Here is a 12441-nt window from a genome sequence, read left to right as displayed (position 1 = left end):
TCCTGCTGCAGCCCTCAGTGGAATCGCTGTCTCTGTAACGATTGCATGGTCTTTAAGCAAGATTCAGTGCTCATCTTTTTAATTTCCGTTTTAGCATATTTTTCAGCATTTATTTTCTCCTAGTTTATACCTGAATGAGAAGCGTGCCATTAACAGAGTATTTTGTTATGGACCTATTGATTCATAGGCATAGGGAATAAAAAAGAGATCATGTCAGTGAAACACAGAAAGAGCTGAACTTAGCTGTTCTATCCAAATGGTAACCATTTTTCAGTCATTAAAGCAAGCCTACAGGCTGAGCTGTTGGAACAATGGCAGTACAAGGGTGTTCTCCAACCCATTTACGGTCACTGGGGCACTGCTCAGAGATGGGCACTCACCAGCAAAACCGACCTTTTGCAAGCCAGCACCCTTGAGTGGGAAATGAGAAGAGGGTCAGTAGGCACAGGCCAGCACTTTGTCTGGAAACCAGTGACTGTATGCAAAGAGCAAACTGGAGAGCAGGCTCTAAGGGAAAACCTCCTGTGATTCACCAGCCTTTCTGACTACTGGTTGTCAAGGGTGGCAGACGAGTGCTGCCATTCAGACAAGAGACAAATGCCTTGGCACATGCTTTCCTTAAGCCTGCTTTTACCAGGATGCCAATAGAGCTGCATGTGAGCAGCACCTTGGGAGAAGTGAAGACCTGTATTCAACTCACTCAGCCAGGAATGACAAAAAGGGGAGGGTAGCATGAAAAAAAAAAGGAAGAAAAAAAGTAAAGACAAAGCTGACTTGATTCAAAACCCACTGCAATCAATGATTAACCCCCAAGCTTGAAGACTTGTGCATCAGACCTAATTTGTCACACACCCTTCTGTGAACTTTCACTTCTTAGATTAGCACAACTTAATTCCCAGGACCTTCCTACCTTTTGCATTTCAAATGCTACTGTGTCGCTTTAACTTAAAGGTGCAACTCCACAGTCAAAAGATCTCTGTGAAAAGTTGGCTTCTTACAGGCAACATGCTTCTTTCCCAATCTATTTTGACCTACCTAAGCAGGGGGCTCAGCTGTGCAGGGCAGCTGTGTAATAAATGGGATTATGTGCAATGCCAAGTGATGGTCACGGTACTGGGACTACAACCCCCTCAGCTCCATCCTTCTTGCAATCATCTATTCTTTCAGGTAATAAGGGCTGCTACAAACCCTTTAAAATTTATATGGAGGCAGGTTAGACACACACATCACAAGCAGCTAATATGAATTTGTTAAGACAGTGGTAAACACAAAAAGCAGCTCTAATACATTTAATTTATATAAAAATAAATACAAGTATTGTTTTAAGTAATACTTTGATTTTTTTCAAGGCTTTTTGAAGTTTGTTTTTCCTGGTCTACTACACAGATCTCTTTTCCCCTACACAAACACAAAAGAAAAGGCTGCAGAACAGTTTTTGGAGAAAAGACTGTTTAAATCCCTGGAATTAAGAAGCCACAACTTAACATTTGCCAACTTATTTTTTTGTAATCATACACAAAATTTCTATTCAAACTTTGCTGGACAGTTGGTTTTCTCTACATTGTCTTTGATTTTTTTTTCTTTCCACACTGTCATTATGCTCTGAGAATAAATATGACAGACATGAATACTAACAAGGGACACAGAAGATGGTCTAAAATACGTCTATCAGCCACTATATCAGGTTATCGATACCTGTCATAATGTACATTTCAAAAACAGCACTGAAAGAAAAGCTGGAAGACAAGAACCTAGGTTTTGACTATAGATTTTTCTTCACCTTCACTCTTTATAAACTGACAAGCAATGCAGACACAGAATTTAAAAAAATGTGTATCTTCATTTCTGATAGTTTCAACACATCTCCTGCACATCTCCGCCCAAAAGTCAAAAAATAAAATATATACGTGTAAATCTCATCATTCCACCCAAGCTAATCTTATCAAACAGACGAATAATCAGAGTCATTGCCATAGATCCTGTATCCCCTGCCTTGACAAATTCCAACACACCAGCACACAATCTTTTAAAGAAACAAAGAAAATGTGTTCTAAGAGATGCCAATGGCTAAAAATTGATTTATTTCTCAAAGGAAAAATTGTTTGAGCTGGACCCTAGTGATGCAAAGAGCAGCTCTGACATGGTGATGTTTGGCATTCTCTTTATCTCCCTTTTAGATGATGATGAGCATGAATGGATCATTCGGACCTGCCGGAAAGCTTGGGATGAAACAATTGAACAGAAACCGAAACCATGAAAACAGTTCTTGTTAGACAATAATATTCCAAAACAGGTAACCTGATTCACAATAAACCTAATTTGTCCTCGTGGATTTGCCTCACCCTTTCCCTCTACAGGAATATAGTATTTTTGTCATCTTTGTCAGCACAAATAAAAATGGAAATAATCATTTAATCAGTCGTACTGAGAAAAAGCCATGGAAAAAAAGCAGACTGTACTCACAATAATATTCCTGAGAGGTGTGTAGTGTAGTATACATACACGTTATTAAGCCTGAAAACAATTTGTTAAAAAGAATGCCTCAGATTCAGTGTTGAAGTCATTCAAATCCATCTTAATCAACATTATTTTCCCAGATTTTAGTTAGCTGTCCTGGTGAATTCCTTTCCTCTCTGTTTGCTCAGTACTTTGATATTGATTGATCATTGTAATAATGTACACCAGAGGTATTCTTTAATGACTGGTTTGCTAACTAGGAAATTATATCCATTTACTACGAACGTTTGTTGAACTCTCCTGAAGCCAGAATTTAACAAAATAATAAAAGAGGAAAACTGGGTGGGTTGCTGCTTGATTAGTAAGCCAGAAAATATTTAAAAATAAAATAAAATGGAATTACATCATTTTCTGGATGTAAGTGCCAGCACTTCTACTTGCATTAACTTTATTTATTACACAAATAAGACATTTACAAAGCACAACATTCAAAGTATGTAACAAAACAGACATTGGTTTTACAAAAAAGTGCTTACAATTTAGTTTTACTTTTTTAAAATAAATATTAGTCTTGACTGTCCACTCATTCAGAGAATTTTTTTTTAACCATTGTAGCCAAGACATGCAAAATTGCAACATGCTACAACAAAATGACTGGCGGATAAAATAAAACTGATGTGTGTATAGTTGGCATCCTACAGATATATCACTGATAGTAGCGCAGGATTGCTTCCCACTCCCCCGTCCCAACTGTTGTAAGTTGTGTAAGCACCTTTAGCTCGGGCATCGGGGTTAACCAGCATGAGCCGAAAAAAAAATAATTGGTAATAAAATTGTAAACCATTCCACTTTCAGACCCTAGCCATATTTAGTTACCTTATTAAACTTGAGTGAAAAGCCTTTCACTGGCTATCTTCGTTGGATTTTGTCTGCAAAAGGTTTTGTAAATAGCAACTAGAAAAGTTTAGTACATGGAGTCTGCATTGCTGCACCAGAACCCATTTGGCAATTACTGAATAAACTAAGAAAATGAGAATGATTTTAATTTTATTTTTTTTTAATCTACAGACAGGAGATGAATGCAAATGACCTGAGATAAGGTTTGGTTCAGTGGCAACAGTCAGTGTGAAATATGTTGTGAAACAATGTATTGAATAAATTAGAGGATTTCTTACATTCTTGGTACAGTTGAATATTTTCCATACACATAATTAGCTCTAAAACTGCACAAGCTGAATTGCTTCCAGTTTTTGCAAACAGTTTGGGCTTAATATAAACAGAGCCTGATTTCTGAATTAGCAAAGCTGCTCCTGGCTACTTATGGGGGAAAGTGCCCCGGAGCACAGTCTGTGCGGGGCAGTTCGCCCCACGGGCAGTGGCGAGTCCACTTCCACTGGAGAGAAGCACCCACGCTTCCCTGGCTCCCTGCTTTGCACTCCGGTCCTGTCAGTGGTATCAGTTACAAAAACGTTGATATACAGTACATTTCACAAGTGGGGGGTTTTGATCAGTAACTAAGTTGATATTTAGCAGATACATATTTAATAGTTTCCCTTTCATTGCACTGCCGAGACAGAAGAGAAATGCATCAAACCATTTTCTCCCTCAACAAAACAGTTGTGGAAATCTCAAGTACTGTGGGATGTCAGGTCAAGTTACAGCCTGAAGTCTCTCCTTCAGTCTTAAATGAAATAGCTACCCACTCGTTTATGGCACTAATTCCACAATTAAATGGTCATTAGGATGCGCGAGCACAAATGGAGAAGAAAGTCAGGCCCCGGTGACCCTGGCGACCGCCACCAGCGTCTCAAGGCTATTGCGTGTGGACACAGCAACCCACTTCAACCTCGCGGTTACAAATGCTCCAACACCAACAAAGGGAACGCCCGTCCTGCGCTCATTGCTACAGACAAGGAGAAAAGCGACTGCAAGGAGTGCAACTTGTGACCGTCCCCTCCCCGAGGGGATGCTTCTGCAGCGGTGGTTCCAGTCAGGTCAGGCGGGCGGGAGTGCCTTGTCACTGGCTACACACTGGAAATGGTTATTCGCACGTCAGGAGGTGACAATAATACTTTGCGGACTTAATTTCCTCTCTCCTTTCAAAAGTTATTTTAAATTGGGGATAGAGCTGCTAGCTGTTGGCTGCAATTAGGCAGAATACTGGCCTAACTGTCCAAGTTATTACCATCACTCACTCTCTCTCTGAATTTTTTTTAATATATATACACACAGAGAGGGTGTGTGTGTATATATATGTTTGTTCCAACAAATATCAATGCATGCTTGTACTCAGTTACTTCTCAAACCAAGAGATCTTGGTGGCCACCTCAGCAGACATCTGCATCTCCTTACGCCATTCCCTGTGCGGTCAGAGCAGCGAGCGTGCCTCGCAGTTAGCTGGAGCCACGTGTCCGGCCATCGGTGTCACACGGAGCTCGGGGGCACGGCCAGGAGAAGGCTTGCCGTGTGTGCAATACAGGCTGGCCAAACCAGTGGGATGGCTGCCCACCTAGCCGATGTTGGAGATTGATCCAGGATCTCCCAGAGAGAAAAACACATTGATCTACAGTTTGAATTAAAAACAAGTTACATAACGGATGGAGTCCTGTCTTCTGCTCCTCAGGCACATTTCGGTCATATTACACACTAACTGTGGCTCATAGTAGGCTTTCACATTCTTGGAAATGTGGCCTCACAGACACTTAGCAGCAAGACAGACCCGTGTGCTTGCATGGAGAGAGGTTTCATTACAGACCTGCTCTTGGCTCGGTGCAAACTGAGAAGGGCTGGCAAAGGTTACTTGTTTACTTTTTGTTATTACCGTCAATGAAGGATCATTTCGGAGTTTTTTTCCTGATTTGGGGCCAGACTGCTGAGCACTTCCTTTGCTGTTGCAATGAGCCCTGCGGTGCCTGCCCCGCCGACAGCAGTCCTCCTGGGCTGTGCCTTCGTCCGAGGACTTGGCAGGAGCAACAGCCGTACTCCAGCAAGGGAGAACAACAGGAGGGCAGAGGGACTCAGAGCGACGCTGCCAGATAAAGGAATATGCCATCACGTTGCTGTCCACTCAGCTAGCGACCGCTCCTGCTGGCCTCACTGCTGTTTTCGCCTTGTTAACCGGTCTCTGGTTTCTACCCCACTGCTTCCACTGACTGAACTGGGGTCCACACCAGGGCAGAACATTTCTACACGTTTAGGGTCAGCTTCCATTGAGGATTTCCCAGTCCCAGAGCATGGAGCGTCTGAGAGTTTTGTGTAGATACATTCTGAAATCACCCATTTGTGATCCAATATGACTCCAAGGAAATAAAGTAGCTTGTTAATAAAGAACAAGAATGAAAAATAAAAAAACAAAGATTTGGCAGATGGCTGTGAGAGGAGAGAGATATTCAGTGCTCTAAGAACAAGTCAGCAATCAAAAGCTTCGGAGTGCTAAACCTGGCTCTGCCACCAACCCCCACGGTTCCTCTCAGTTCAGGACATCTCGGTTTCCCCTCCTACAAAACGGGGGGAAAAAACACTAAGATTTACTTACCTTAGAGTGATCAAAGGACATGTGATTCTAAAGCACTTTGAGGAGGAAGAAAAACTGCCTATTTCCAGCTGGCATCGTGTTTTCCACTTAGTGGAGTCTCAGCTACCCGCGAGTTTGGCTCAGGAAGGTCTGTGTATATATCGAGTTGCTGAGCCAAAAAAGCCCATTTCAGATTTCACACATGCAAGTGGAAATAAGGAGGGATGTCCGGGAACCGACAGCGCTTCACTGGTGCAAAAAGAGAATCAGGCCAAACCACGTAAATTCCTCCTTCCTTTATGTTCAGAGGTGATCATCGACCCCCCTGAGACTCGGCATGTTCTGGTTTGTTCATATTCCCATGGGTTTGGGAGCAAGATTTGCAAGCACAGTAGAGTCACTAATTTTGACTGTGTCTGGCATTGCCTTGGAGAGACTCACGGCCATCCTACAAGTCCACAAGAAACAAGTGAAAAATGTAACTCTGCACTCAACACACACATACACAGAGTGTCGCTGGAGAAATAATAGTGGATGTTAGGTGCTGGTCAATGGAAATAACAGAGTGCTGGATCTGAGTTTCTCCCGCATGACTGATAACAGTTGCCTTGGGCTGGACGCTGTGTTTCAGCGGCTGAGGGGCAGTGGTGCTGGTAGCGCCATGGGCAGATGAGGAAGAGTTCGTGCAGTCAGTACTGAAAGAGGATGACCTAGTGGGAAAAATGGGAATCGAGTGTTAGTCGCTTTCAGAGACAGACAGCCCTCGCAGTGGAAATGTGTTTTCAGGGACCAACAGAACAGACATGTGCCCCGCTGCCGCTTCCCCATGGACAAAACCCTCTCTGGAACCACGGTCTGCCCGGGAGCCGCCAGCCCTGCCCTCGGAGCGGAGCCGGCCGGGGAAGGCACGGGCAGAGGTAACGGGACTGTGGCAGCACACGGCCTGAGAGAGAGGTGTGCCTCTGTGAAACTATATCATACTGGGCAACACACTGAAACCAGCGTTTATTTGCTCTGTGATATGGCAGCTACCAAGAAAGATGAAGACCATTGCCAATGGTCCTTACTCTATCCGCCTCACTTGCTAGTCATCACAGGCTTCCCTCAAACCACTATACCTCGCTGCTCTGCAAATACAGTGTCTGTCCTTGCCGTCGGTCAGGGGAAGGAGCCGCTGAGCTGGTCACAACTCGGTTCTCCCACAGCCGCTGTGCTGGGTACCCCGAGAGGAGCGGGGGTGTGTGCCCCACGTGCAGAGGGAAACAGAGACTTAGCGTTTACATGTGTTTTCCCAGGATCTCAGCTATCACTGCTTTTAAAAAATTTTGGATGTGGAAAAAGAAGCTGCTTCAGATTTCAGGAATTAAATATGCAAGTGATTGTTTGGGAAAGGAGCTGCTTGGGGGGCAGCTCCATGTCCTGAGAACGCAGTTCTGCAACAGCTGCGAGCAAATAATTGCATTTAAAGCACAGGAACTACTTGCTGCAGTGAAGTTTCTCTGAATGACAGCCCCAGAACTGTACAATATTTTCTGAAAACTCTCCAGCTTGCTGTGCAGCTATCACAACAAAATGGTAGCATTTAGACTGAAAAAGTAACTTTGCTGTGCTCCTGCTTGTGCTTATCGAAACAGAGCTCAATAAGCTACCGTTGCTGCACTGAATAGAGAGAGATTTGAAAAGAGATGCAGAGAACTTCTAACAGTAAAGACGAAAGCTAAAACCAGTAAGAGTTGCCAAAGGCTCAGTGTTTCCTCAAAACTGGGATTCTAAATAAAATCTTATGAGACTAAGCATGTTTCAGAAGTCTTGCCCCCAAACAAGCTGTGTGTTAGAACAGACAGCTACTTCAAGTGCTGAACAGAAAAATATCAATATGCAATATTGTTTCCTGGCCAGAGATTGTGAAATAACATTCCTACTTCAGATATTTTAACAGCCAGTTGTTATTTTTTTAAGCAATACTGGATTCCCCAAGAAATGAATTTTTCTTATTAACTCATGGAAAACTGGAAAATCAGCACATGCTAAAGGCCCCCCCTGCTCCATCGTTAACAGCCGGTCGCTGTTTGCACCGACAGCGCATGCAGACAGCTGAGGAACGGAGCAGGAGAACGGAGCTCACTGCACACGGGAAGGGGAGAAACCAGAGAGAGGAGTTCAGGCAGGAGGATGTCAGAAGCCTTCAGTGAATGCAAGCACAGCACCCCAGCACATCACAACGAGGGGTATTTAGTGACGAACAAAGTGATGCCATTTTGACCAACAGTTGGCACATCGATCTAGGGTCATCAAAATTAAGAAAAGACACATGAGTGGGCGGCAGCTGCCGGAGATCATGGAGAAGCAGTGATGCTGACAAGAGACGGCAGTGGCAATGATGTTACAGAAAAATCTTTGCTACGGTTGAGGTTTGGCCCCAAAGCCTGAAACAGGGACTACAATTACCTTCTCACCCCTATTAGATAGTGGTCCTTCCATGTCTGCTTTGAGGAGCACTGGTGGAGCAGGGTAGGGAAGTATTGTAGGGAAGTCTACAGTGCACTTGTCCACACTGTACCTGACCTGTGGATGAGAAGAGGCTTCAGCCTCTGTTACTACAAACAACACACGCCCTGCAACCGGCACGGTCAGACTTCCACCAGGGAGCAGCTCGAGACACGCGCGGAAGAAGAGGTGCCCGGTGGGTCAGGCGGAGGCGCAGCAGGAGCCGTGTTTTACTACGGCCACGTGGGCAAAGGAGGAGAGAAGCCTCACAAGAGTCACGGAGCCAAAACCTCCGTCCAGGTGTGACCAAAGCTGCCCGCCACTCGCAAACGATTCACCGGCACTGGGCAACTGTTAGAGAAAGCAGCTCTGATCTTGTGAGCAGGAAGGAGACCACTTGACCACCAAGCTCAGCAGGGTACATTCACGCCTCTTCTCCATGACAAAGAACACACAAGGAGGGCCAAGGACCAGTCAGGTAAAACCCCAGCAGTGACTTTCCTGGGGTTGAGGTATGGAGGGAAAGACGCTGCAGCAGCCCCCTCTCCCCTCCTTCTCTCTTCTGGGGCTTCCCCGTAAATGGCCCTTCAGAAAATCCCAAAGACAAAGTTCATCAGACCATGAGGAGGAGGAGGAGCATGTGCACCAGCCGTGCACCCCCAGTACAAGGGCGTTTTTGACAGCGCTCTGTGCCGTGGTGCCACCGCCTGCTCCCGGGGAGCACCCCACTGCCCTGCCGTCCCCAAGCACCCCGCTGCCGGAGCCCTGCGAGCCGCCACTTACTTTCTATGTATCCGTGCAGCGTCACCATCCGGGCCCGCTCCGGGCTGCTGAAGGGCGAGTAGTGAATGTCGTCGGAGAGCGAAGAAGGGATGCGGGATGGGGGGGCTCCCGAGGGCGGCACTGTGTGCTGCGGGGTGTGTTTTTTATGGCGGGCTCTGCAGTTTTGAAACCAAACCTGAAACAAAAGCAGCAAACCCTCTGTCAATGGAGAGACAATTGGATGAAGCGTGGTCCTTCACCAAGACCCTATGATGAGTGTCTCTTCCAAATATTTAAAAAAAAGGAATCAAATTAAGAAATCTGCACACTGAAATACCTCACCAGCATTCCACCGGCTTCCATAGCTTTATTTTACACTCACCAGAGCAAGAGTTTTGTCTCAAAACAGTACAGATATTAGGGTGCCCAAAGTGGCATCACTACTATTAATTTGTCTTGGTCAAAGCCAACACCGTTCTTTTCTAGGGTAGTTAAAACTTTCAGGCTTGTCGCAGGAGTCACCGAGTGAACCGCCCTGACTGGGTGATGCAGAAGCTCACATTAATGATCACACTATTCCCTTCCACACTAAAATAATTTTAACGGCAAGCCGCTCCCTGAGCTCGAAGGGCTGTGAAAGCCCTTGGTAACAGCACCAAACCGGCCGGGGGAGCAGCCAGGCAGAAGCACCCCCCGTAGCCGAGCTTTGGCTGGGTTCATCCATCCCTGCAGGCAGAAAGCCTCGTCCCTGCATGGCTTCCAGGACAAATGATGGGAGCACCCTTCAAAGCCTTATTTAGATTTTAACCTTCAGCCCCACTAGCCTGGCCTAAAAGCATGGCTGAGATCAGCTGGGAAATGCGTGAGCATTGGCAAGGTAAGAGGCAAGGGGAGACAAAACTCAGTAAAAGCTTAGACAAGGAGATGTGACTTTAAGGATGATGAAAGGAATATTGTTTTAATCACTTGTGGTTTATCGTATTTAAAAACCACATCAGCAGAACATTAAAGCTGAGAAAAGAGGGTACTGTGGGATACAGCCCTACTCCATCTGAGCAGCAGGTATGAGCCCTCTGACCATATCTCACTGCTTCTAATTAAAGGAACAGTTAGGGGATTACAACCTACAGTTAAAATATGCATGGAGGGGGGGTTACACTAATGTGATGATTTCTTTCTTATGCTTTAATTTTTGAAAGATAGCTGGGGGTAAAAACCTTCTCCAAGGCTGAGCGAAGTGAAGCTCTCTGAGGCAGCGCACACTGGACCACAGAGAAGGAAACAGTCGTAAGCATTTAACAAATTGCTTCCTGTTCAAAGCGCCTTTAAAAAATATCCACATAAAAAATAGCCCAGTGTGCAGACTGCTTGATCTTTAGCTAAATGAAGAATCTCAATAACTGAGGCTCGAGCCAGATTTTCACAGACACGAAATTTAAATGTGTCATTGGCAAAACAATCCTGGATGAAAACTCCCAATCTATTTTAATCACTCGTGTTTTTATTGTATGCAGAAAGTATGTCAGCAGAACATTAAAGTGAAGAGTATAAATGTCACCAAGGGGCAAAGCTGGGCTGTCTACGGGGACGGCGAGCTGGGAGCTGCAGCGGGGGCATTTCCCTCAGTCCCTACAGCACCGCTCTCCCTCTCCTCCCGAACAGCACAAGCACAGGGACTTTCCTGCCACCGCTTCCCCTGGGGCTGCACAACCCCTTTTTCTTTAAGCTTCTCAGTCCCAACGCTTCCCAAAGCAGCTGACTTTGCCTGGTCCCGGCAGGGACGGCTGCTGGCTGCCGGGGAAGCACCCACGCTGCCCGCACCCATTGAGCTCCAGGGCAGCTTTCCCACCCTGTGATTTATTAGGACTGGCTGGGGCTATGGGGGTTTTTTTTTTTTTTCATTGCATCATAAGAGGGAAAAACAAATAGAAAACCCACGAGCAAGATAGAGGAAGGACAGTGCTGGCACCGCTATGGGACCCGGCGAAGCTGACATGCCAGTGAGGCAGCACAAAGCTGTTGGATGCTGCAAGTCCTGGGGTCGATGTGTGGGAGCGAGGGGCTACGGGGACGGGAGCCCTGTCTAGCACCAGCCTTTTGGTGCACCCCCTGCCCCTTTCCTCAGCCCTGCTTGGGGCTGCTCGGCCGATGGTGCCCGCACCCTGCCCACCCCCGGCTGCCCCTCACCTGAATGACTCTCCGACTCAGCCCCGTCATGTCCGCCAGCTTCTGAAGCGTTTGTGCGTCGGGGTTGTTGTCCTGAGCAAACTGTGCCTGCATGACCTGGAGGGGAGAGGAGAGGAGAGAGGGGGTCAGGATGAGGCCGGGGAGCTGCGGCCCCTCCAGCCCCCCCGGCCCACCCCCCGGCCAAGCCCCGCTCCCTGCAGCTGCTCGGCGGTGAAGGAGGTGCGGGCCCTCTTGGCCGGCTTCGGCTGGCTGTCCTGCTCCGAGGGCACAGCCCCCTCCAGCGTGATCCCGTTGCCTACGAGAGAGAAGTCCCGTGCAGCACAGCTCAGAAACTGCCCACCTGCTTGTCTCTCCCACGTGCCACGGCCGCTCGACCGGGGGACAACACGCCTGGCATCATGGCGTGAGGCACCCACAGCATCCCTTGCTGCAAGCAGTAGCAGAAAGACCGGAGCCAGCACTGCTGCTTGGGAGCTGCCCCGGCTGCTGAGCCCCTCCAGGAGACACCTCTGGCCCCGAGGAATTTACCGTTGAATTAAGAAAAATGCAGCAAGTTGGCGGAAGGTGTGGGAAATGAGGGACGAGGAAATGGCAGCAGGAAGATGGGTTTCGAGGTGATGTCTCACTGGCCCTGACTCGTGGCGACCACTTGGCCGTGTCCTCCAGCGAGTGGCTCAGAAGGGCACCCTGCCTCCGCCGGGCTCACCGACATCCATCACTCCTGCCCCATGCTGCTCCCCATGACCCGTCTTCCCCTGCGGGCACTGTCTCCATCAGTCGTTTCATTTGCTCAGAGCGTTTCAATGGGCTCACTGCTTCCTTTCCCCAAATCTTCCCGGCACCCCGACCTCCTCCTCCCGGCCCCCCGACCTCCTCCTCCTGGCTCCCGGAGCAGCAGCAGGAGCAGTGCCGTCCCCATGGCCTCGGGGTGCCCACGCTCTAAGCAGCAACCACACTAAGGGAGACATGCCAAGGGGGGGACTGCCCACCCACTTGCCAAGCACAGCACTGGGGCGAGCCCAGCCGTGCTCGCA

At 47.4% G+C, this 12441-nt stretch overlaps 2 protein-coding genes across 2 annotated transcripts in view; one reads left to right on the top strand and one right to left on the bottom strand.

The window, feature by feature from the left end:
• LOC104080330 (MORN repeat-containing protein 5-like) overlaps positions 1-2257 on the top strand; it is a 13122-nt gene extending 10865 nt beyond the window's left edge. Inside the window, exon 3 of the mRNA XM_009582692.1 lies at positions 2178-2257. Coding sequence (XP_009580987.1) covers positions 2178-2257 — 80 coding nt within the window. The remainder of the gene's footprint in view (positions 1-2177) is intronic.
• A 4403-nt stretch (positions 2258-6660) lies between these two features.
• Positions 6661-12326, bottom strand: LOC104080319 (LIM/homeobox protein Lhx6-like). Its single transcript, XM_009582681.1, is given in 7 exon segments — positions 6661-6681; positions 8420-8491; positions 8493-8536; positions 9242-9416; positions 11408-11503; positions 11599-11702; positions 12221-12326. Coding segments are annotated over 7 exon segments (618 nt in total).
• Between the last annotated feature and the right edge of the window lie 115 nt (positions 12327-12441).

This window comes from Fulmarus glacialis, unplaced genomic scaffold (genome assembly GCF_000690835.1).
Source record: "Fulmarus glacialis isolate BGI_N327 unplaced genomic scaffold, ASM69083v1 scaffold11450, whole genome shotgun sequence".
Taxonomy (NCBI): Eukaryota; Metazoa; Chordata; class Aves; order Procellariiformes; family Procellariidae; genus Fulmarus; species Fulmarus glacialis.
The sequence above is the reverse complement of the archived record's forward strand: the minus strand, read 5'-3'. Positions and strand labels throughout refer to the sequence as shown.